The sequence below is a fragment of the Sciurus carolinensis genome, chromosome 5 (genome assembly GCF_902686445.1).
Source record: "Sciurus carolinensis chromosome 5, mSciCar1.2, whole genome shotgun sequence".
Taxonomy (NCBI): Eukaryota; Metazoa; Chordata; class Mammalia; order Rodentia; family Sciuridae; genus Sciurus; species Sciurus carolinensis.
In genome coordinates this window covers 124,833,350-124,858,137 of record NC_062217.1, presented here as the reverse complement: position 1 = coordinate 124,858,137, position 24,788 = coordinate 124,833,350, and the positions used below count along the sequence as shown (strand labels likewise).

General features: G+C 48.6%; 2 protein-coding genes across 26 annotated transcripts in view; both read left to right on the top strand.

Moving 5' to 3' along the window:
- Camk2g (calcium/calmodulin dependent protein kinase II gamma) overlaps nt 1-14,666 on the top strand; it is a 58,119-nt gene extending 43,453 nt beyond the window's left edge. For 5 of the 24 annotated variants that reach the window (XM_047554415.1, XM_047554419.1, XM_047554418.1 and 2 more), the window contains 9 exons: nt 1,442-1,474; nt 3,568-3,636; nt 4,773-4,817; nt 6,165-6,213; nt 7,757-7,870; nt 9,841-9,916; nt 10,252-10,346; nt 11,935-12,180; nt 12,662-14,666. In XM_047554415.1, coding sequence (XP_047410371.1) covers nt 1,442-1,474; nt 3,568-3,636; nt 4,773-4,817; nt 6,165-6,213; nt 7,757-7,870; nt 9,841-9,916; nt 10,252-10,346; nt 11,935-12,167 — 714 coding nt within the window. In that variant the 3' untranslated portion in view covers nt 12,168-12,180; nt 12,662-14,666. Of the gene's footprint in view, nt 1-1,441; nt 1,475-3,567; nt 3,637-4,772; nt 4,818-6,164; nt 6,214-7,756; nt 7,871-9,840; nt 9,917-10,251; nt 10,355-11,934; nt 12,190-12,661 lie in introns of those variants that run through there. The other 19 variants (XM_047554417.1, XM_047554421.1, XM_047554437.1 and 16 more) reach the window with 10 other exon arrangements.
- Nucleotides 14,667-15,250: 584 nt separating this feature from the next.
- On the top strand, nt 15,251-24,718 carry Ndst2 (N-deacetylase and N-sulfotransferase 2). 2 transcript variants are annotated; one of them, XM_047552325.1, is made up of 14 exons: nt 15,251-15,586; nt 18,851-20,195; nt 20,400-20,487; nt 20,779-20,933; nt 21,119-21,304; nt 21,583-21,711; nt 21,843-22,025; nt 22,112-22,208; nt 22,684-22,807; nt 22,928-23,102; nt 23,301-23,471; nt 23,567-23,676; nt 23,872-23,974; nt 24,073-24,718. In XM_047552325.1, exons 2-14 carry the CDS (start codon nt 19,191-19,193, stop codon nt 24,196-24,198), a joined length of 2,652 nt encoding a protein of 883 aa, XP_047408281.1. In that variant the 5' UTR covers nt 15,251-15,586; nt 18,851-19,190; the 3' UTR covers nt 24,199-24,718. The 2 variants fall into 2 exon arrangements, with proteins under 2 accessions (XP_047408281.1, XP_047408282.1); XM_047552326.1 differs by lacking the exon at nt 20,779-20,933 and having other exon boundaries at nt 21,090-21,304.
- The last annotated feature ends 70 nt before the right edge of the window (nt 24,719-24,788 follow it).

Here is a 24,788-nt window from a genome sequence, read left to right as displayed (position 1 = left end):
ATTCAGAGGGCTAATAAAAAAGAAACCTAATTACATTTAGGATTTTCTTTTTTCTTTAGCTCAAATTCTAAATTATGGACTATTCTTTTAAATATTTGTAGCCCCTTTCGATTATAATACATGCCCAAAAATGTTTAATGTTTTTCAGGGATTGGGGATATAGCTCAGTTGGTAGAGCGCTTGCCTCACATGCACAAGGTCCTGGATTCAATCCCCAGCACCACAAAAAAAAAAAAAAAAAAGTTTTTTCAAAGTAAAATGTTAGCCTTCTTGGGGGCAGAAACAATTTATGAGACACATTTACTGTATCCAGAACAGCCCTCAGGATTTGTTGGATGTCATTAAATGAATGCACAAAAGACAAAGAGACAGACAGACATGTTCCAAGAGGCTTCTGTTTCCCAGTGAGTTAATTGTAATATACATAATTACCCCTCACCTTTTAGACACAGTGTTCTAAAGTATGTTTTTAGTATGTCATGAGGTCTTCCTTTTACTACTCTTGTTTCACATCTAGTTGAGGCTAAGGAATGGCTGCTCTCAGCATTCCCTGTGGCTTACATCTCTGCATGTTTATGATCATTGCACTTTTAACCACCAGTGCTCCTGTTCTTCTATTTCCCAGTATTTGCAAAAATGCAGTCAAAATTCAGATCTTAAACAAGCATGACCATACTATATATAGAAGGGGATGCCAACATTTAATTGTGAGATAATTTTCAAAAGCCCAATGTTTTTATCAGAAAAGCAATTTCGGGGTGCAGCGAAGTCTAGGTTCAGAAGTAAAATGTTATTAAAGCTAAGGATAGCTAGGCGTGATGGCACATGCCCATAATCCCAGCAGCTCGGGAGGCTGAGGCAGGAGGGTCTCGAGTTCAAAGCCAGACTCAGCAACTTAGCAAGGCCCTAAGCAACTCAGTGAGACACTGTCTCTAAATAAAATACAGAAAGGGCTGGGGATGTGACTCAGTGGTTGAGTTCCCCTGGGTTCAATCCTCAGTACCCACCCTTTCCTGGTAGCTGCTCACTCAAATTTCAGACAGACCTAGCAGTGTGGGAAAGTAAATCTCCTTATAGATACAACTAGCCTTTTGAACCTAAACCTGTAAATTTGCAACAGCCAGTATTACTTACCCTCACAGACTTATGACTTAATCTCCCTAAGAAGCTTTCTCTGAGCAAGGCTGAGACTTTTCATAATACACTAAATCTGTGTTTGTGAACCTGACAAGAGTTCTTCCTCTCTGGGGCCTGGAGGGGTGTGTGTGCCTTTCAGTCTACATGCTGTTTTAACCCCTCTGGTGCTGGACTCCTGGTCTCCTTCTTCCTTTCTTTCCCCCAGTGCAGAGCCCACGCTGGTGCACTAACCTGCAGTGTCTCTGTGCTTCTCTTCTTACCTCCTCTTTCCCCTTCTCTTTCCTTTTTGCTGTGGTGTGTCCAGAAAAGGAAGTCGAGTTCCAGCGTGCACCTAATGGTGAGCCTTGCCTGCCCACCCATCTGCCCACTCCATACTGCCTGCACCTGCCTGCCAGCCACGCAGACCCATTCTGCCATGTGCGTGTGCTTCACTCATCCTCACTGCATGTCTGTGCTTTGTGGGCAGGTGTGGCCTGTCCTGCCAGAGGGGAGGCCATTGCCCAGGTCACCCAGTGGCCTCAAAATTGGGCATCGGAAGGTGCAGCATGGCACCCCCTGCTGTGGAGTTTGGATGGGCCCCCAGTAGGACAGGAAATGAAGCTGGTAGGGACTTGGGGCCAGGTGGTAAGCACAGGAGAAAACCTCACTCATTGTCATTCAGGAGGAGAGGCCTTGCTTACCAGGCATAAACAGCTGCTACCTACAGACTGGCAGCTGGTAACAGAGGAGCTGATAGGCTCCTGGCTCTAAGCCTTGCTCTCCTGGGTTTTCCCCTGTGCAAGACCCATTCTCTGGCTGGGCCCAGAGTCCCATCCTTCCCACCCAGCCCTCAGCACAGCTGAAAGGTTATAGTGAACACATCTTCTTTCTCATGGAACATAGGACACCAAGGAGAACACAGCAACCTGAGTCATTTTGAAACCATCCATTAAAACCAGAGGTGGAGCCACTTGGGTGTCTTCCTGGCCCTCTGCAGATAAGGCAGGTTTTACAGGCACCCTGTAATCATTGTTTCCTGTGAGGGCCTTGGTGGCAGCTGGATATGGCAGCTGGAGCAGCCTTCTCCAATCAGCCCCAAGCAGGAGGACATCATCAGCAGTTGAGCTAGGAGAATTCCACTCTTTCCTGGTGGAAACAGAAGAAATCAGCTCATGTTAGTTTGAACCCACAATCTAACTACTCCTGGGATCTTTCTTTCCATCCTGCAGAATTCAGTAGAATCTTGTAGAATGTGGTACGTAACTCGAGGTTCCATGTCTTGCCCTGGACTTGGGCATGTCTCAGCCACTGACAGCAAGCTGGGGGTGGACTTCAGATCTGGTCCAAGAGCCTTCCAGGCAAGATGTAGGACAGCCTGTATGCCTTCTGTGTGTGTCCTGAGAGAGAAGAAGCACATGCTCACTGTCAACATGTCCTCATTTACACCCTGTACAGAGGCGATAGCCACAGGCAGTAAACACAGGGACGTTTGCCTCTTCCTATTACAGGCATCAGACTGCTCCTCAGTGGCCAAAACTCCACTGAGACACCCAGTGAGACTATATACCGGTTAGGAAGTTATAAGGTGCACAGAGCAATGATGTGGCTCCTTGCCCTTGAGATTGGACTTCCTTCCTCACCAGCCTCCTCTTGCCCCAGCCCTGCTGTGCTACATTACTGTTTTGAAGACAAGGAAATATCCTTGATGGTCATGTTGCTATTAGGAATGTTGGCCTGCTTTGTGGCCTTCTCTTTCCTGGGGACTGGGTTCTGGGATCACAGCCACAGTCCCTACTGAGATTTGCCCGCTCCTCAGAGCTCAGCCTTCACTTCCAGCTGATCAAGTCCAGGATTCATAGGGCAGAAGATGAATAGGACTACCCTGTCTCTGCTCCCTTTGGCCCATGGATACATTTTGTATCCAAATTTCCTCTCTGGACACCATCTCCTAAGCCATGTATTCTTGCTGTTCTTCCTCTTTTCAGATCAAGTTTCAAGCTAGTATTTTAAGGGGAAGGAAATATAGATACCAGGTGGAGGGCAGCAGGAGATTGCCCATAGATAAGGGAGCCAGAGTAACTGAATTTATTCTGCTTTCTTATAAATCACTCTCCTTTCTACCTGCAAAGTGGGAGGAAGACCTTAAATTTCTTTAGGTCAGGTATGATTATGCAATGACATGAATAAACAGATTTCTGGAGAGATGCTCTAAAACAAATCTTTGACTAGTCCCACCTTGAGGGTGTCTCCAGAGCTAGATCTCTGGGCCTCTTAAAATAGTCCCTTCCTCTGATCATCTCTCAGCCATTGCTCCCATCTACATAGTGTTATGGTGGCCACCTCAGGCCTAGCTCCTCCAGCCCAGGACAGGGGTCAAGGGAGGTGTGGGAGTCAAACCTGAGCAGCCTTGGTGACTCTAGAGGAACTAAACCATCTGTTTTCTTGTCTCAGCCACAGAGCAACAACAAAAACAGTCTCGTAAGCCCAGCCCAAGAGCCCGCGCCCTTGCAGACGGCCATGGTACCTCCAGACTACAGCTTCTCCACCTCTGCCCCTGGCTGCTTCCTGCTCCTTCCCTCTTCCTCTTCTTGCCTTCCCTCCCCAGGACTCCTCAGCCTCTTTCCTTTTCTGATTCCTGTAGAGCAGACTGCTCTGTGTGCCATCCCATAGACCCCTTATCCTTCATTGTCCCGCTTGGCCATGTTCCATCCCGCATGGCAGAACCACTGCTCCTGTTCCTTTTGCGGTTGTGGGGAAGAGTGATCAGGGCTCTCAGCTAAACCTCCTAGCCCCAGGATGGGACCCCCAGTGGGTCTGCCATCGGGGCCAGGAAGGTGAGTTGCTTATAAAAGGAGAGGCTAGGAGTCTTCTTGGAACCTGTACATCAGTTCTTGGAGGCCTCTGTGTAGAACTTGCCTCATCCTTTGCAAAGGCAGGAATAGGAAGGAGGACTGGAGTTGCCCACCTCTGGATGGTGCCAAGATCTCTGGGATCCTGGAGAACCCTATCTGAGTTCTCTTTAGGCTCTTCCAAGGGGCACTGTGTGTCCCAGACCTCCCTCTGCTAGTGCAGGGTAACTAAAGTTAGCAGGAGGATGACTTGGAGAGGGGCCCTCGGTTTCCTATGGACCCTTGTGCTGCCTGGCATTGTGCCATAGGGCACCTGGAGAAGGCAGAAGGTAGACAAAAGTGGGCAGCTCCCTGGGGTCAAGCTTGCTAAGAGAGCATCCTGGGCCTCCCTGAGAGATCGTATCATTCTCTTCTCCCTGCGTCCCTGCCTCCTGTGCACCCCTTAATGAACACTATTAGCAGGGCTCATCCTTGCCCTGAGTTCTCTGGCTCCTCCCATAAACTTGTCTGGCAGGGCTGGGGTGGGAGACATGTAAAAGAACCCTCAGCACTAGCAGGAACCCTTGCCTCTTGGATTCTCAGGTACCTGCTTCTTCTAGGCCTTTCTTGCCAGCCAGAGCTGTCCAGGGCTTCCCAACTCTTTGAGACCTCAGTTGAGCCAGAATATTTTGTCTTGAGGGGATGGTGGGCAGGCCTCAGTGGCCATTATAGAGTTTCTGGGAGTCCTGGTTTGAGGTTGGGCTCCCTCAGGGAAGAGCTATTGGTCTATCTCCAGGTCAAGAGGGTAATTTTTATCTTCTCCCACAGGAGCCACAAACCACGGTGGTGCACAATGCTACAGATGGGATCAAGGTGAGTGAGAGGCTCCTGAGCCGGTATCCTGCTTTCCTGATCAGTAGGAGACAGGTGGGCTGGGTCACAGGGGTCTAACACCAGTGGCCACCTGCATCCTGCACCCTGATGCTGAGGTGTTCGCAGAGGCTAGGCTGAAGGTAATGTACGTCTGTTAGTCGCTTCATTCTGAGGAAGGGCAAATCCTAGTGACTCTGAGCCCAGGCTCTGCAGTCCAACAGACCTGGCTGTAGACCTCTCAGCAAGTCCCAACCACTCTACACCTCCATTTTCTTATCTGTAAATGGGGATAGTAATAATAATAATAATAGAATCTTCCTCCATGAGTTGTGAACTTTAAGTGAGAATAAATGTTAGCCAAAAAGAAAACTGAGACAAGAGTATAATCAGACCTGATAGCATTCTTCATTGCCTCACCTCTGTGCCTTCTGTATTTTCACTAACATTAATAAATATTTATTGAGCTCAAACACCCTCCACGGCTCTGGTTTACAGAGATGACAAGACAAATATCCTGTCTATGGGGGCAGGGAGGGGCAGATGAACTAGTAGTTAAATAAGATATAGTCCAATAGGGATAAGTACCCTGAAGAAAGTGGCAGAAGGTAAAGAAAGAGTGAACAGGGTCTTTAAGTGGTCAGAGAAGCGTCTCTCAGGGGTGGGGATATTTGATCTAGAAACTAAATGTCAGTGGGAAGTGGGTAGCCAGATAGCTGTGGGTCAGAGGGAACTGCAGGTGCAGACACATACGTGCTGGAAGACTCAAGCAGAACTTATCATGGTGAGTAAAGACCAGAGAAAGGTGATGAAGTTGAAGAAACAGGTAGTGCCTGTGGTGGAGTTCGCATTTTATTCCAGCTCTTGGCAGTTCTTGGCAGGGAAATAATATAATCTAATTTGCATTTCAAGAGATTACTGTGACCACATTATGAGCAAGATCTCAGAGAGATAGCAAGAGTGAAAGTACAGAGGCCTAGTAGCTATCATAGTGGTTCAGGTGTGATATTGGTAGCTTGGACTCAGGTTGTAGCTGAGCATTTGAAGAGAAGTAGTTAAGACATGGGATTTATTTTGGAGATAGAAGTGATGAATTTTTATTTTAGATTGGCTAACGGGGATATAAAGAAAAGAGAAAAATCAAGGATGACTCCAGGTTTTAGCCTAAGTGACTAGGTAGATGTTACTAAGTTGGGAAGGCTGGGAAGGGAGTTTAGGAACCCAGAGTTTTGTAAGCCAGAGAGTGAGTGTAGAGGTTTTTAGCCTCTGTGATTCCTCCTGCCCCATGCTCTGCTTTGTAATGTTTCCAAGGGCCTGAGCATATAGAAACATGTTCTTTTTGGCCCACAGGGCTCCACAGAGAGCTGCAACACCACTACAGAAGATGAGGACCTCAAAGGTAGGTGTTGGCCCTTGGCAGGGAAAGGACCGCAGCCATAACATAAGTACCTTGGCTGTGATGGGGCATCTGCCTTCTCTGTTCCCAGAACTGGGATTGGTGGCTCTTTATACGCCACAGGAGAAGTCTTGGCATAAAAGCCACTTTACGTGGGCCTGATATGAGGCTCTTGTCTGGTTGCTGAGCTGGGCAAGAGGCCTCTCTTCTTTGACCCATGTCTAGAGCAGCTAAATTAGCTATACCTGGAGCCAGGGCTCAGAGAGCTATTTCTGCTGTTGAAAATGATATAAGATCCTAGAACAGGGACATCAGAGGTCCTTGCAGAAGGAGGGTGAACAGTTGTCCTGGTTTTCCCATGACCAAGGTAGTTCCCAGGATGTGGAACTTTCAGTTTTAACCCAGGACAAGGACTGAGGATGTAGCTCAGTGCACTTGCCTAGCATATGCAAGGCCCTGGATTGGTTGGATCCCCAGCACCACAAAAGGGAAAAAAAAAAAAAAAAGACTGGGCACAGTAGCACACACCTACAATCCCAGCAACTCAGGAGACTGAGACAGGAGGATTATGAGTTCAAAGCTAGCCTCAACAACTTAGCAACATCCTAAGTAACTTAGCAAGACCCTGGCTCAAAATAAAACACACAAAAAAGAGCTAGGACTATGGCTCAGTGGTTAAGCGCCCTGGGTTCAATCCCTGGTACAAAAAAAGAAGAAAGAAAGAAAGAAAGAAAGAAAGAAAACAAAAAAAACTAAGATTGTCTTGAGCCCCAGGGATGAGTTGGTCACTCTAGTCCCAAGATCTGGCCACAAATGGTAAAGAGTCAGAACTGATCTGATGTCTGTAAAGCCACATTCAGCTGTGTCTTGGAGGTCCTGTTAGGATCACCAACTTAAGCTTGGGATTGGCCAGAGTGGCAGGGTTTGTGGGAAGCATGACAGGCCAAACCAATGGGAATCTGTCTTACTCTTTGGGTTGGCCTCTTGGAATTGCTCCCTTTGCCTTCAGTAAATGACTTTCAGCCAGGCCAACAGAAAAAACTAAGGATATGGTAGGGCAGAGCTGAGAGAGTATGTTCATTGCTAATAAGGGGAACCAAACTTTGGAGACCAAAAAATCCAGAGTATAAACATATAAGGCAGTAAAGAATAGTACTGGCAGGGCTGTTGGGAATCAGGCCAGATCAGTTCAATTTTGGCAGTGCTGGCAGAGTAGAAGGTGCCTTCACTGCTGGGCTCTTGACCTCATGTCCTAGTCCCCTCAAACATCTTCCCCAGGAGCAGTGGTCCTAGTACAGACCTTTTTAAGGCTCCTCTGGAAGCTGCAAGGCCAGGTCTGTGCATCTCCCCGGTGCTTCAGCCTGGTAGGGCCTCTCTGGCAGAGGCAGAGGAGTGGGATGTGGTCCAGCGTCCACAGCAGCCCGAGGCGTCACCTTGCCCCGGCCCTGCGCCACGGGCTTGGGTCCTGTCCGGCTTGCTCGCTCACCTGCCTTGTTCTGTTTGTTTTGGCTGCTCTGCCTTGCCCTGCCCTGCCCTGGCTGGCTAGCTGCCCCGCTCCGCACTGGGAATGGCAGCTCGATGCCTGAAGGACGGAGCTCCCGGGACAGAACAGCCCCCTCTGCAGGCATGCAGCCCCAGCCTTCTCTCGGCTCCTCAGCCAGTAAGTGTGAGGGAGGCACATTCTGGCTTCCCACTCCCTGGCTCGTCCTGAAGTCGCTCAGGGATTCCCTCCAGATCTGTCAGCCCAGCCCAGCTGCCTGTCTCAGTCAGCTTGAGGAGCACAACCTCTGCCTGGGGTGGGGGAACAGCTGGAGGCACTGTTAATACCAATCAGGGGCCCAAAGAAATACCAGAAGAATGGGTGGAAGAATGTGGCATGGAGGGAGGGAGTAGAAAGCCACTGGGGTGTGCAGTAGGCCTTGCCTTGGCAGCAGCCAGGAAGAAGAACAGTGTCAGAAATCAAGTCCATGGGAGGGGGATAGTGGTGAAATTGAAATAGCTGAGGAACTGTGTTGTGTAGTGTTTCCTGAAGCTCAGCATCATGTCATGTTAAGAGCACAAGGTTTTGGGTGAGGCAGACCAGAGTTGAAATCCCAGCTATGCTACTTTCAGAAGTGTGTGAAGTAGCTTAGCCTCCCAGAGCTACAGTTTCCTTATCTATAAATGTGGGGAGAAGATGGCATCTACCTCAAGTGTTGTTATAAAAATAAATGGGAAAGAAGGTTTTAATACAATTCCTTGCAAGGTTAATGGCAGTTCATATTTATATTTTTAGTTCTGTTTTAAAGGATGCCTCTCTTTGCTTCTTTTCCTCCTGTTGTCTTTTCTTGTAGAGTTTCTAAACACAATCCTCTTCACCCACAGGGGCCCCAGTCAGGTCCTCCAGATGGGTTTAGTGGGATTAGAGAGGGGCTGTGTTGTGTGCACATACTTGCTTGCTCCTTTAAAAAGGGAATAGAGCTCATTGTTCCCTTAACTTGCTGCTTGCTTACCCCGAGCTGCCCACCCAGTGGTGGTGGCTGTGGGGCCACCTCCTGGTTCCACCGTTGGCTGTTCTACCCCCTCCCACCTGTGCCTCTTGACTGTGCTGGCCCAGCTGTGCCTTGCTGGTGCTGTTCTGATGCATTTGTCTTGCAGCCTCTTGCTCCTGTGAGGAAAGCCTTTTAGCTCGGGCCAGTGAGGCCTTGGGTCGGGGTTAGCCCCAGCTCAGTCTGAGTCCTCCCTTACCCTGGTGGCACGTGCTGCTAATAGTGGAGCTTCCTGTAACTAAGCTGCCAAGGAGAGCAGGATGTCACCAGCTCTCCCTGGGCTTGGGATGGAGTGGGAAAGGAGGCTCTTGAAGGTACCAGCTCTGCTTGCCTGTTGGTCTTAGGCTTGTCTTGATTTCCCTGAGGGACACATCCTGGCATGAGAACTGGTTTGAGATTTGTAGCTTTTTCCAAGGCTTGTCTAGAGTAAATGGGAGCCATTTCTCCGGTAAGAGGCTGTCAAGAGTTTTTACAGTTCCAAGATCCCTTATCCCAGAGAAGCCCTGTGGAGGAGATGAGCAGGGTGAAGAGAATGAAGCAACTATCACAGGGCTCTGTTCATCCTTTGGCAGCCCTCATCCCTCGCTAGATTCCGCTGTCAGGCCGGCTATTGCCCAAGGCCAGGTTCTGGGCCACTGAATGAAGGCTAAGAGTGAGGGTGGTAATTGAGACCTGACTGAGCCCCTTCTGGTGAAAGAAGTCATTGGGGGTGGAAACAGCCATATTGGGAGATGCTTCTCAGAGAGATTGAACCTATTGAGAATGGGATACACAGATTCCAGGTAGAACATTCATGATACTCCAGGCTCCTCAGCTGTTAAAGAGTTTTCTTTGACCTGGTTGTTGATGGAGAGGGAGACAAAAGCCAGAGAACCATAATTAATGAGTCGGCTTAGAAAGGAGATGGTCGTTGACTTTGCATATACCACTGAAGGGGTGGAAAGAAAGGTGAGCTTGCTCCTCCTGCAAAGAACCTTAAAGACAGACAATAGGGATATCTTTGACAAAAAGATCACAGGGAACTCCATGAAGGGTTGAGGAGGGCTCTCTATTACTTAGGAGGTTGTCCAGATTGTAAATTGGTGAATTTTTACTCCTACAGTGCGAAAACAGGAGATCATTAAGATCACAGAACAGCTGATTGAAGCCATCAACAATGGGGACTTTGAGGCCTACACGTGAGTAGAGCCCTGTCCATTGAAATGTCTCTCAAGGTCTTCTCTGCTTCCAAAAAGCAACTGGGACCCTGGGGAAGAGGACAGCTGGGCTTTGGGCACAGCATGTGAGTTAAACCCCTGGCACTTAGATTGGGAGCCCTTCCATGAAGATTTCCTGTGATTGAACCAGCCCATGGCAACAGGCTCCAAAGATTTTAGCTGCATGTGAAGCATGACCCATCACTAACCTGCTGCTACAGGACAGACACCACTAATGAGGAAGAAGACACATAAATCCCATAGAGGCTTGACAAGCTGGGTTTTGCTTTATTTATTTATTTATTATTTCCCTGCAGGAAGATTTGTGACCCAGGCCTCACTTCATTTGAACCTGAGGCCCTCGGAAACCTCGTGGAGGGAATGGATTTCCATAAGTTTTACTTTGAGAATCGTGAGTGGGTTCGTGCTGCTGATATACTCCTGCCTGCCCCTTCACCCCTTTGCCTCTGTCCCCTGCTCACCTCCTCATCCTAGTTGCTCATTTTCCCTTTATTCGACCTTCCCATTGCATCCCACTCTATGCTTGCCTCCTTGTGCTCTGCTAGTCTTGTGCCCTGGTGGTCTTAAACTGGCACCGTAGAAGGCCCTGCTCCAGAACCCCAACTACCCACTCATTCTTCAGCTGCCTCAGGGCAGTGCTGGTTACCACAATCAGGGTCACTGTATTTCTTAAAGCCTCATCTCTTTCCAATACTGATTGCAAACCCTTTGAGATTAGATTGAGATGATATAAGCAAGTAATAATGAAGCTGTATGTTTGCAGGTTTCACAATAGAGGAAATTAAAACCAGGATAAGAATGTACAAGCAAGTAACAGGGCATTGGTGGTGATTCGTGAAATTGGAAGTAGTGGCTAGAATCCTGAATATTGAGGGAGGCAGGCATCCTGGATGGGCGGAAGCGGGTATATATTCTGGATAGTTCATGGCAGTCCCAGGGGAAAAGGAACTGAATCATGACCACCCTCCCATCTTTCTCTCTACTCTCAGAACCACTCCCCACCCCACTTGTATTTTTTCCTCTTCTTTCCCACTTTATCCTAGGCCTGTTCCATTCTAACAGTATTATTTTGTTGCTGCTTTTTCCACTGACTCCCACCCTCTCCACATCTCAGCTGCCTATGTAAATCCTTGGCTATCTAAGTAATTCTGTTAATCAGAAGCAATTCCAGAGTTCCTCTTAGTTCTAAGGAGAGTCTCCTACAACCCCTGTGTAACTGTGGAATTTAATTTAAAAACAAATCTCAAAAAAAAAAAAAAAAACTCACAGTTTGCACAACTGATGCTGATAATGGCAATCCAGTTTCCTTTACCTTTCCCCCAGAGGATACTGGGAGCTCTGGGGATAACCTGAGCTGGGTGCTTTGGTTATTTTATTTTAACTTTGGTGGTGCCTTTTCAAGTTATGAATCCATTTTGAATGTTCTGGGTTCATGATTTTGCTCTGCAGCCTTTGTTAGGGACAAGCCAACCTTATGAAGTCTAAACATCAGCCCAACAGAATAGAGGTTGGGGATATGCTTACTTGGCATGCACGAGGGCCCTGGGTTCAATCCCCAGCACTGCAAAAATAAATAAATAAATAAAAGTAGAAAGATCATGTAGCATTCCATTAGAGTCACATTGTCCTGAGTTTGAATGTGTGATTTGGACAGATTAATCTCCGTGAGCCTATTTCCCTCTTACGTGAAGAAAAATATCAACAAAGAAATACAGCTCATGCATGTGAAATCTCCAGCACAATGCCTAATTAAAAGAATAGCTGCTATTGTTGTTATTACCCACATTTTATTTCTTTTGGATAATTGAGATTAATATAATGGGGTCTCCTGACCTCCGGAGGTTATATGGGGGAACTTGGAGATTCTGGGAACAATTACTAGCAGGAGTATGAGACTCGAAAGTGCAGGGTGGGAAGAAAATACTGATGCCCAGGCTTGACACCCTCCTACCTACCCCACCCTGCCCTTCCCCCTGCAGTCCTGTCCAAGAACAGCAAGCCTATCCATACCACCATCCTAAACCCACATGTCCACGTGATTGGGGAGGACGCAGCTTGCATCGCCTACATCCGTCTCACCCAGTACATCGACGGGCAGGGTCGACCTCGCACCAGCCAGTCAGAGGAGACCCGGGTCTGGCACCGCCGGGATGGCAAGTGGCTCAATGTCCACTATCACTGCTCAGGGGCCCCTGCTGCACCATTGCAGTGAACTTCAGCCACAGGTGCACATGGTAGGGGAGAAGGGGCTGGGAGGGGCTGGGAAAGGTGGGGTCAGAGGAGGAAGAGTAGGGTAGGAGGTGGACCTTGGGGAGGAGGTGTGGGCCATCCCAGGAAAAGGGCAAAGGCTGGGGAGTATGGTTGAAATAAGTTACACTCTGAAATCTGATTTGGTTCTGGTTCTATGACTCCAAATCGGGTGCACACAGTTACTTATCCTCCCTAAGTCTCAGTTTCCTTAGCTGTCAGAGAGGAAAAGTGTGGTGCCTACCTCCTTGAATTTGTAAGGATTAAATAAAGTACTATAAGTGAAACACTTACTAAGTACTTAGATGTGAGGCAATGTTGTATTTAAACATTAGCTTCTCCCCCACCCCTACTGTCTTAGGCCCACTTGGCCATGTGTGAGGTGTGCTTAAGTCCCAGGACCTCATCTGTGTGCTCATTGTCCTCTATTCTGTTACTACCTTCTGTCCTGTTTGACAGGGGCATTAGGAGATTCCAGCTGGAGGTCGAACCTTCGCAGCCAGTGGCTCTGGAGGGCCTGAGTGACAGCGGCAGTCCTGTTCGTTTGAGGTTTAAAACAATTAAATTACAAAGCGGCAGCAGCCAATGCACGCCCCTGCATGCAGCCCTCCCGCCCGCCCTTCGTGTCTGTCTCTGCTGTACCGAGGTGTTTTTTTACATTTAAGAGAAAAAAAAAAAAAAAAAAAGAAAAGAAAAAAAGATTGTTTAAAAAAAATGGAATCCATACCATGAAGCGTTTCAAAACCACCTACGGCCCTTGGGCTTGCAAGAAGGCAGGAGTTTGTGTGACGCCCATCCTGGCATGAACGTTGAGCTCACCCATCAGCCCTGAAGAAGTGAGCTTAGCCTCAGACCCCCACGGACCCAGGGGGACCAGGCAAGGACTCTGACAGAACTTTGGGGGCCGTGATGTGATTGCAGCCCCGACGTGGCCTGCTTACCCCAGGTCTAGGAGTGGGCTTCTTCGGAACCTGCATAAGCACCTAGAATGAGGCTGATGAAAACACCATGGCTCTCAGACCTACTTGAGAGAGAATGCAGAACTCAGCCAGCTGTGGACACAGCTGAGAAGCAGTGGCCTCAGGACTGAGGTTCCGGACTTTGCTGTACTGTTCCATTTAGCACAGAAGGGAAAAGAATTGGTGCTGCAGAAGTGTGTCCGCTGTGAAGCTGATGAGAAACCTCGTGTTAGTCTGACATGCACTTATTTACTCATCCATTTCTATAGGATGCACAGTGCCCTTGGGCCCTGATACTGAGGCCTAATCCCTGCAGGTGGGAAGGGGAGGTTTGCTGCTTTGCTTCATGTTTGTGTTCTTAATAACTTAGCAAGGAGGGAGCCAGACCCTGGTCAGGGCTCCCTTTGTCGCCTTTGGCAGTTCTGTTTCTGTGCTGATCTGGACCATCTTTGTCTTGCCTTTTCATGGTGGTGGTCCCCCACACTGACCCTCATCTGGGCCTGGGCCCTCTGCCAAGTGCCCCTGTGGGGTGGGAGGAGTGAGGCATCAGATAAGAGGTGGTGGTTGTTTCTATGCATTCAGGCAGCCCTCAGGGTTGCCCCCTTATTCTTCCCTTGCTGCACGTCCATCTCTTTCCCTGTCTTTGAGATTGACCTGAGTGCTCTGGCAAGAAGTGTCCTCTTGAAAGAGGCCTCTACTGACCAACTGAAGTATAGACTTACTGCTGGACAATCTGCATGGGCATCACCCCCCTCACCTGCATGTACCCAAGAGTGTCCAGAGCCAAGGCTCCTACATTCATTGTCTCTCTCTGCTCAAGGAGTTCCATTCCAGGAGGAAAAGATCTACCCTAAACCAATAAGAGAAGATAATGGAGGAGCAATTGGTCATAGCCTTGGGTTTCTCCCAAAACAACTGTGCATATTTATCTGCACAAATATCTGCACTTTTGGGGGGAAGTGGGTAGACTCCAGCTCTCTGGACTAACTTCAGGAGGTGCAGGAGCTGGGAGAAGAGGCAAAGCTACAGGTTTACTTTGGAGCCAGCTGAGAAGACAGCAAACTCACAGGTGCTGATGCTTGGATTTAGCCAGGCTCCTCTAGCGCCTCATGCATGCCCCAGCCCCTGGGCCCTACCCCTGCCCCTCTGCCCTGCAGCCTGCAGTGCCAGCTCGCAGATACCTTCACCACAGGATTTGGTTTTGCTGGCTTGAAGACAAATGGTCTTAGAGTTCATTGAGACCCATAGCTTCATATGGCTGCTCCAGCCCCACTTCTTAGCATTCTTACTCCTCTTCTGGGGCTAATGTCAGCATCTATAGACAATAGACTATTAAAATCATCTTTTAAACAGGAAATGGAAGGCATTTGATGCAGAATTTTTGCATGATGACATAGAAATAATTTAAAAAATAGTGTTTGTTCTGAATGTTGGTAGACCCTTCATAGCTTTGTTACAATGAAACCTTGAACTGAAGATATTTAATAAAATAACCTTGAAACAGTCCATTGTGTTATTGCTGTTGGAGGCTTATGGCCAAGGGCTTAGATTTTAGCAACCTGCATTACAAGGATTTAGATGGAGAGAAGTATATTCTCCACTTCCTTTGGGCCCTTCTTAGAAGAGGACTTTCTCAGAATCCAGGCCCCAGTGGGGCTAAAGGAAGGCTGGGGGTGGCAGAGAGGATGTGGGCCCTTAAGAAGTGGACTGAGACCAGGAGTGGTGGCGCCACCTGTAATCCCAGCGACTCGTAGGCTGAGGCAGGAGGTTCGCAAGTTCGAGACCAGCCTCAGCAATTTAGAGAGGCCCTAGGCAACTTAGCGAGACTCTGCCTAAAAATAAAAAATAAAAAGGGTTGGGGATGCGGCTCAGTGGTTAAGAACCCCTGGGTTAAATCCCTATACCAAAATGGGGAGGGGGCTTCGCCACGCCCCCAAGTCTCGCCTGCGTACCGGCTGGCTCCGCCCCCGCTCTCAGTTGGCTGGCGCGGCTCCCCCTCCGCGGGCCTGAGTGGACGAGCCCGTACCCTCGGCCCGCCCCTGCTCGCGAGCGGCGGCGCCCGACGCTCACCAGACTGTGCCACTGGGTGAGGTGTTGGGGGTGCGCTTCTGCGGGCTGGGCGCGGATCCTGGCGACTTCAAGGCCCCGGCTCGGCTGAGTGCTGCGCAGGACTGTTTGGGTTTCTCGCACCTTGACCGCGCGACTGCCAGGCTTGGAGCCGATCGATACTTGATCGGGCGCCACGAGCGGCAGCGCGGCGCCTCCCCCCGGCGGAAGAGGTGGTTGAGCCCGGCTGCGGTGGAGCGTTCGCTCGGAGATGGCGGAGCTGCCGCGAAGCGGCCCGAGGCCCGGAGAGCAGGGAAGTCGGGCAGCCCCGGGACGCGGCGGAGCCCGGGGACCGCGGGGACGCCGCCCACTCCGCCGGGTGAGCCGCCCTTGAGGAGAACAACCTCCCACATTCGGAGTGTGCCCACCCCCACCGCCCTCAGTTCCTCCCCTCACAGACTTCCCTTGAGTGTTGCCACCATAACCACCCGCTGGGTCGCCCTGGGCGGCCCTTCAGTGCGGCCCACCTCGCCCCTCGCCCCTCGCCCCTCGCTCTGAATCCTTTCCACTATCTTTCCTCGGAGTTGCCTCCTTCGCCTCAGGTCGCCCCCCACCTCCAGTGCGGTTCCAACCCAGTGCCTGCCTCCATGTCAACCCAGCGCGCCCCTTGCCCACTCCTGTTAATATCCCCCCTCCCCTTAATGCCCCCATCCGTGCGCTCATCTCCACCTATGACCCCGTATTCCTCCCAGCAGGGTCCCTCCCTCCGTGAGCCTCGGTCCCCTTTGGGTACCCTTTACTCGGCAGCATCCCCTCTGCTTGTCTCCCGGCGGCGCAGGGCCCACACCCCCCAAGGCTTCCTGGGTGCCTTGTTAGTGTTGCGTTCGTAGCTGGACTTGATGACCCCTTGGTTTCTCCCTCTTCCGAAACCTCCTATTGCTATACACACACATATCTCCATGTTCTTCCTCTAGTATTTATCGTTCCACCCTAATAGATCTCTCGCCACCTCTTTCTCAAATATTACTGCTTGGTCGTGAAGCTAAAGATGCATTGGATAACAGCATGGACTCTGAAACTTGACAAACCTGACTGAATCCCAGTTCTTCTACTGATAGCTGTTTGACCCTGGCTGGTTACTAAGCTTCTCTGGGCCTCAAATTAAAATGGAAATAATAGTATTTACTTCTTCCCTCCCTCTTAGGGCTAGTATGAGTGTTAACTACAGATGCTCAATTTACCATGGGTTTACATCCTGATATACCCATCTTAAGTCGAAGATATCATACATCAAAAATGCATTTAAGGGCTGGGGTTGTGGCTCAGTGGTAGAGCATTTGCCTAGCATATGTGAGGTACTGGGTTTGACCCTCAGCACCGCATATAAATAAATAAAGGTCCATCCACAACTAAAAAAAAAAAAAATTTAAATGCATTTAATACACCTAACCTACAGATCATCATAGCTTAGTAATACAATATTCTGTAAAATGTCATTTGTTTAACCTTCTGATTACATGGCTATCTGGGAACAGCAGGTCACTGCCACTGCCCCTACCCAGCATTGCAAAAGAGTATTGTACTACATATCCACTATCCCAGGAAAGAATCAAAATTCAAAATTCTTTGGGCTGGGAATGCATGAGACCCCAGATTCATTCCCCAGGACCATAACAAAATAACCCCAAAAGTCCAAATATGGTTTATACTGAATACTTGTCACTTGCACCCCATTGCAAGTTGAACCATCATAGGTTGGAGACCATCTATATGTAAAGCTGTCAGAAAAATTTCTGGCAAGTAGTAAACTTGCAGTAGATATTAATTGTTGCTGAGCATGATGGCATGTGCCTGAAATCCCAGCTACTCAGAAGGCTGAGGTAGGAGGATCACAAGTTTGAGTCCAGTTCAGCAACTAAGTGAAACCCTGTCTCAAAATAAAAAATGGTTGTGGATGTAGCTCAAGGGTAGAGTGCTTGTCTGGCATGCATGGGACCCTGGACTCAATCCCCATAGCATAAAAATAAATAAATGTTAATTGTTATTAATATGTGTGATACACCCAAAAAAATCAACTTACCCCCAGTGACTTCTCACTACTCTTTTCCTTAGAAATTCCTCTGATTCTTAGGATCTACCCCTTTCCATGATCTTTTTCTAAAACTCTTTTCTGATACTAGAAATTTAACCCAGGGCCTCATGTATGCTAAATGCATGCTCTACCACTGATCTACATCCCCAGACCCCCATAACAATTTTTCTCCTCTCGCCTAGCTCTCTTCTCATGTTTATTGGTTTTAACCAGACCAAAGTTGAACTCTTAATCAGCTCTATCAATTCTGAAGGTTCCTGTCTCTACCTAATCACCACTGAGGTGTATGTGTTGGAGTGGATGGTAGAGAGGGATTACCAGCCACTAGCCTTATGGGAATGGCTAAGGTGAAGAGAGTGACCATAAAGCTTCTAGAAGCAATCTATAATAATAAGTCTAATAATAAGAAGTCTCCCAAATTAGGGACTGGGGTTTTGTGGCTCAATGGTAGAGCACTAGAGTAGCACATGGGTTCTATCCTGAACACCACATAAAAATTAAGTAAAGGTATTGTGTCCGTCTATAACTAAAATATGTGTGTGTGTGTGTGTGTGTGTGTGTATATTTAAAAAAAGAAGTCCCCCAAATTATATCTCCTTAAAACTGTATTTTCAGATCGTGCTGCCCGTACTCGTTTTCATTGCTCATTACCTGGTTATGACTTAAACTCCTGTTATTCTCTTCCATTCAGTTTGTTCTGTTTTTGTAACTGTATCTGTCTTTCATGTGTCTCCAGGCTAGTTCAGGGACCCTTTTGAGCTATTCAGGAATGGAGGTGTAGTACCACTTTGGTTATGTTAGAAAGGAGAATTGGACTGGACAGGGAGAGAGATTCTGGACTCAACTTTCTGGCCTTTCTCAGGTCCTAGTGACATGCCTGCTCTGGGGCTCCATTTTTATCTCTTCTTACGCTTGACACAGATGAGGTAAAGGGCAAGAGGTGGGCAATTTTTCACAAGCAATGAAAAAGAGACTCTCCAAGTTAATTAACTTGAGAAATTGATAAATAGAATGATTAACACCATCTCTCTTTTCTCTTGAGTTCCCCCACCATAGTGTCCATATGACTGCAAGTTCGTTAGTGCTGTTGGCTATGATGTTGGGTTTGATTGATGCAGAAGATTAATAGACTCATGAGTTTCTTTTATCTGATAGTTCGTTGGGGCATGGGACTTCTGGGACTTTCAGTCCCTTCCTCACAGAAAGAACAGAACTCTTGCTCGTTGGTCAACTGTTCAGTCATGGGCTGAGAACTCCTTTCAGAACAGACCCATTTCCAACCTCCTAGGCTGTTTGGCCTCTTGTAGATGGGAGAATTAATTCCCTTACAAGCTGTGAAGCTAAGGTATAGTACTCCACTTACGTCCTTTTCTAGAAGCTCTCTTTCTCTCTTTTTATTTTCTATCTTTCTTTTTTTTTATTGTTTTTGTTTTTGTTTTTGAAAGCAAATCATCCAGTGAACAGGAGGTAAGAGAGATGGGGTAAGGATAAGGAGAATGGATTAATACAGTTTCAAGGAAGAAGTAACACATTGATTTCTCTGTCTTACAGATAGTGGGGCCAAGATTGTGAACTTTACTGACATTCTGATGTGAGGCACTCCACCAGACCCAAGAGTGGAGCCTGGCTACATTTGCAGCCTGAAGCCATGGGCCAGGGGGCCATGGTGACTTGACACCAGTGGAATCTGTCCAGTTACCCCCTGCTACCCCTTCTACCTCCCCTACCCTATACTAAGAGAACTTGTCTCCACCTTTTCAGGGAACTGACCCTGAAGGAATCCCTTTCCCATATTTTCCTATCCTTTTATCCTCTCAAGACAGTTCCAGATTATAGAACTCCTACCTCCCATCCCCTGTGGTGGTCCCAATCTCTCCTTATTTCCCCCGCCATGCTCCAGCTGTGGAAGGTGGTACGCCCAGCTCGGCAGCTGGAACTGCACCGCCTCATACTGCTGCTGATTGCTTTCAGCCTGGGCTCCATGGGCTTCCTGGCTTACTATGTATCCACCAGCCCCAAGGCCAAGGAACCCCTGCCCCTGCCCTTGGGAGACTGTAGCAGTGGTGGAGCAGCTGCCCCTGGCCTTGCACGGCCTCCAGTCCCTCCTCGACTGCCCAGGCCTCCAGAAACAGCTCGAACTGAACCTGTGGTCCTTGTGTTTGTGGAAAGTGCATACTCGCAACTGGGTCAGGAGATTGTGGCCATCTTAGAGTCTAGTCGTTTTCGTTATAGCACTGAGTTGGCACCTGGCCGAGGGGACATGCCCACATTGACTGATCATACCCATGGCCGCTATGTCTTGGTCATTTATGAGAACCTGCTCAAGTATGTTAACCTGGATGCCTGGAGTCGGGAACTGCTAGATCGATACTGTGTGGAGTATGGTGTGGGCATCATTGGCTTTTTCCGAGCCCATGAGCACAGCCTACTGAGTGCCCAACTCAAGGGTTTTCCCCTTTTTTTACACTCAAACTTGGGACTCCGTGACTACCAAGTGAATCCTTCTGCCCCGCTACTGCATCTCACTCGCCCTAGCCGCCTGGAACCTGGGCCGCTGCCTGGTGATGACTGGACCATCTTCCAATCCAATCATAGCACATATGAACCAGTGCTTCTTGCCAGCCTTCGACCAGCTGAGCCCCCTGTGCTAGGACCAGTGTCTCGTCGGGCCCGGCTTCCCACTGTGGTACAGGACCTGGGGCTTCATGATGGCATCCAGCGGGTGTTCTTTGGCCATGGCCTTTCATTTTGGCTCCACAAACTTGTCTTCGTTGATGCTGTTGCATACCTCACGGGCAAACGCCTCTGCCTGGACCTTGACCGCTATATCTTAGTAGACATCGATGATATCTTTGTGGGTAAAGAAGGTACCCGCATGAAGGTGACTGATGTTGAGGTCAGTCTTTATATTTCCTTAAATGTTTTTAGAAACTGTTCAAACTCTAGCCTGTTAGACTCCCTGCCTTGATTCTGAGTTTGTCATAGGAATGTTCCCTGCCATTTCCAGACAAGGAAGAATACTATTGCTCATGTATCTCCTCAGTCTGCTGTGTCCTGATTACTCTTCCCAGTTATGTCATGTCTCTCTTACTCTTCCCAGGCTCTGTTGACCACCCAGAACAAACTCAGGACCTTAGTCCCCAACTTCACCTTCAACCTGGGCTTCTCTGGCAAGTTCTACCATACTGGTGAGCTTACTCCCTTGCTCCTTCAGCAAATCAGTCTTAATTTGATCTGTCCCTTCACTGTTTATCTTCCTGGACAGACAAGTTGGATAAAAGGGGCAAGGCTTGGAGTCAGACTACTGTGAGGAGCTTGTGGCGGGCATGAGTAGCTGGAGATCAAGTTGGCAGTGGGCAAATAGAAAACCTTGGGTGGGCAGGGGATCATGATATCCCAAGGATGGAAGGTGGTCAGTGTTGTTAAAAAAGAGCACTCAGTCTGACTGGCTGTGGTCAGTGGTCAGTGTGTGGTCATAGGGACAGAGGAGGAGGATGCAGGAGACGACATGCTGCTGAAGCACCGCAAAGAGTTCTGGTGGTTCCCCCACATGTGGAGTCACATGCAACCACACCTGTTCCACAATCGCTCTGTGCTGGCTGACCAGATGAGGCTCAATAAACAGTTTGCTTTGGTGAGACCCTTGAATCTCTTCCCCATACTTTCTTGCAGAGGTAATGCTTCCTTTTCAACCTTCCCCCAATGAATCACCCTTTCCCTACCCTTTTCAGTTTTCTTTCTGTGGAGGCATCCCCACCCTCTTTACCCTCTACTCCCCAAACCTCACCAGGTCCTGGTGAGAGTCTATGCCATTCCCAGGAGCATGGGATTCCCACGGATCTGGGGTATGCTGTGGCTCCTCACCACTCGGGCGTGTACCCCATCCACACGCAGCTCTATGAGGCCTGGAAATCTGTGTGGGGCATCCAGGTGACCAGCACTGAGGAGTATCCCCATCTCCGCCCTGCCCGCTACCGCCGTGGCTTCATTCACAATGGCATCATGGTGAGGGACTCCCACTACAAACTTGAATCAAACACCCATATTTAGCCTCCAACCTGCATTATCTTACAGCTTTTCAACTACTAGTCCAAGTTCATCCATATATAGGGGGTAAAAATCATAAAAAAAACATAATGTACATAGTAAGTGCTTTATTGCTTTAATTTCAGACTGAGTCCTCTATAAACCCAGGGAATCCCAGGGCTTCAGGTCTTTTATCCTTCATCTATTTCAAATTCTACTTTTCAAATCTTATCTATCCTTTTTTCTTTTCCCTGCAGGTGCTGCCCCGGCAGACATGTGGTCTCTTCACTCACACAATCTTCTATAATGAATATCCTGGAGGCTCTCGTGAACTAGATCGGAGCATCCGAGGGGGCGAGCTCTTTCTGACAGTGCTGCTTAATCCGGTAAGGTGCTGAGAGGAAGGGCTGGAAGATTGGACAGCCAAAGTGTTTGCAGGCTGGGACCTTTACTAACCAAGGCTGATTCTGAGGTGGAGTAGGCTTTCCAGATCTGACATACAGGCACCCCCTTTCAGATCAGCATCTTTATGACCCATTTGTCCAATTATGGAAATGACCGGCTGGGCCTGTACACCTTTGAGAGCCTGGTGCGCTTCCTCCAGTGCTGGACACGGCTGCGCCTACAGACCCTTCCTCCAGTCCCTCTTGCACGAAAGTACTTTGAACTTTTCCCCCAGGAGCGAAGTCCCCTTTGGCAGGTAAGGGTGGAGCTCAAACTGACTAGACATGCTGGAGGGGGGATTTAGGAGATTAGGCCTTACCAGAATCTTGGCCTCACCTTCAGAATCCCTGTGATGACAAGAGGCACAAAGATATCTGGTCCAAGGAGAAAACCTGTGATCGGCTCCCCAAGTTCCTCATTGTGGGACCCCAGAAGACTGGTAATCATCCTTAGCCAACTTCTCTTGCCTTACCTTATACTTTTAAAGCGTCCTTTTGCAAGGAATTCCCTTCTCATATCCACTCCTCCTTAATCCAAACTCTTGAGACAGGAATTCTTAACCTTAGTTGTATATCAGAATCATCTGTGAAGTTTGTTTAGTTTCTTTTGTTTCCTGGTATTTTGCAGTGCTAGGGATTGACTCTAGAGCCTCGCTCATGCTATGCAAGTGCTCTACTACTGAGCTACACTCCCAGTCCCATGTGTAGAGTTTTAAAAAGATCCACAAGTAATTCTGATATACAATCAAGGCTAAGAGCTACTGTATTAACCCTTTCCTGGATTTCTCTCAAGTCATTTTTCTCTCACTGTAGCTGGATCAAAGGGAATTTTACAACCCAGAGTGGTTATTTTCTTACTTCTTCAAACTTATGCTGTTCTTTCTAACAATGGCCTGGTCTTTCTCTCCTATTTAGGGACCACAGCTATTCACTTCTTCCTGAGCCTGCACCCAGCTGTGACTAGCAGCTTCCCTAGCCCAAGCACCTTTGAGGAGATTCAGTTCTTCAACGGCCCTAATTACCACAAGGGTATTGACTGGTGAGACTGAACTGCTTTGAATGTTTCTCAGAGAAACAGTTCCTTTTCCCAGCTTCTACCAGCAGACATCTGGTTTTTTCACTCTGAAAATTTCTGGGCCTTTCCTCTGCTACTTCCTAGGTACATGGACTTCTTCCCTGTTCCTTCTAATGCCAGCACTGACTTCCTGTTTGAAAAAAGTGCCACCTACTTTGATTCAGAGGTTGTACCACGGCGGGGGGCTGCCCTCCTGCCAAGAGCCAAGATCATCACTGTGCTCACCAATCCTGCTGACAGGGCATACTCCTGGTACCAGGTCTGCCTGAAGCTAGGGACACATTGGGGCTTGAGAAGGAGGTGGGTGTGGGGAACTGGTGACTACTAGAGAAAAAAGAATGAGGGTAGGGAAACAACTAGTGCCTTAGGGAGGGGGTGCCTATGCTTTCACCAGACCAAGAATAAGGACGAAATAATTTTATCAAATCACCTGTCCCTTCCCTTCCTTGTCCTTCAGCACCAGCGAGCACACGGAGACCCAGTTGCTCTGAATTATACCTTCTACCAGGTGATTTCAGCTTCCTCCCAGGCCCCTGTGGTACTTCGCTCTCTGCAGAATCGCTGTCTTGTCCCTGGCTATTATTCTACCCATCTACAACGCTGGCTGACTTACTACCCCTCTGGACAGGTACAGTCCCCCAAGATTCCTCATTGGGGTCCACCTTCCCTTCAGCCCAGAGGCTTCTTAGGAATCTAGAGGGAACCACATCCCTATCCCTTTAGCTGCTGATTGTGGATGGGCAAGAGCTGCGTACCAACCCAGCAGCCTCAATGGAGAGCATCCAGAAGTTCCTGGGTATCACACCCTTTCTGAACTACACACGGACCCTCAGGTGGGAGAGCATGACTCAGGGGAGGAATCTTTGGGTGAAATGGGGAAACAGGTTGATCACATCGATTTGGAGGACATGGATTTACCCTGTTTTGCAAAGAACTGCGTCCTCGTGGGCTGGGAGGGGTAGCGTGTATTTACGGGGCTTGAATTTCTCTTCTCCCTGACACCTCATGGTCCTTTTTCTATTGAGCAGGTTTGATGAAGATAAGGGATTTTGGTGCCAGGGACTTGAAGGTGGTAAAACTCGCTGTCTAGGCAAAAGCAAAGGCCGAAGGTACCCAGATATGGACACCGAGGTAAGTACAGTCTGGGCTGGGTATCTTGTTCCAATTCTAGGATTTGATTCCATCCTACTCCTCACTGTTTGTGTCTCCCTTCATTTTTTTCCTGTCAGTCCCGCCTTTTCCTTACGGATTTTTTCCGAAACCATAATTTGGAGCTGTCGAAGCTGCTGAACCGGCTTGGACAGCCAGTCCCCTCATGGCTTCGGGAAGAACTGCAGCGTTCCAGTCTGGGCTGATGTTCCCAGCCTCCCATTACCAGCAAAAAGCCCCTATTTCCCTAAGGGGCAAGCCCAGAGCAGGGCCCACAAGGGGAATAAGAGTGGCCTGACCCCTCCCACTTCTACCTCAGTGACCCCCAGGCCTGCAATGGCTGAGAAGGGAAGGGCATCTCTTTCCCATAGCTCTGGGGCCTAAGAGTGGGGTTTCACTTGATACCCCATGTCATGGTACTAGGTACCTTTGACCCATGAACTTGAGAGGTGGGAGAAATGAGAGGGTGCGGACAAGGTGTAGAGGAATCTAACATATTAGTCCAATGATTTCCCTCTGCAGTCCCAGCAGTATATCTATCCATACCTGGCTAAGGGAGAGACCTTTCATTGCGGCCCCTTTAGTCAGGCAGTGGATCTATGTGGGGCCTGGCCTTCCTTATGTCATTCACATTGAATGGGGATGAGGTCGTATAGTGGCTCTTAGAGCTGAGTATGAGCCCTAGCTGTGGGCTAGAAATGTCCTTAATAAACATCCTTATTTTTCTGTTTTGTCTACCTCACTGAAGTGAAAAAACTAGAATAAAGCAAATATCAGATGTTTTCCCCCTGGCTCA

Excerpts from the sequence above, each read along its gene's own strand:
- Ndst2 (XM_047552325.1), top strand. The coding sequence starts at position 19,191 with ATGCTCCAGCTGTGGAAGGTGGTACGCCCAGCTCGGCAGCTGGAACTG. Across the intron at positions 23,677-23,871 it reads AACTACACACGGACCCTCAG|GTTTGATGAAGATAAGGGAT; the intron begins GTGGGAGAGCAT and ends TCTATTGAGCAG. Across the intron at positions 23,975-24,072 it reads ACCCAGATATGGACACCGAG|TCCCGCCTTTTCCTTACGGA; the intron begins GTAAGTACAGTC and ends TTTTCCTGTCAG.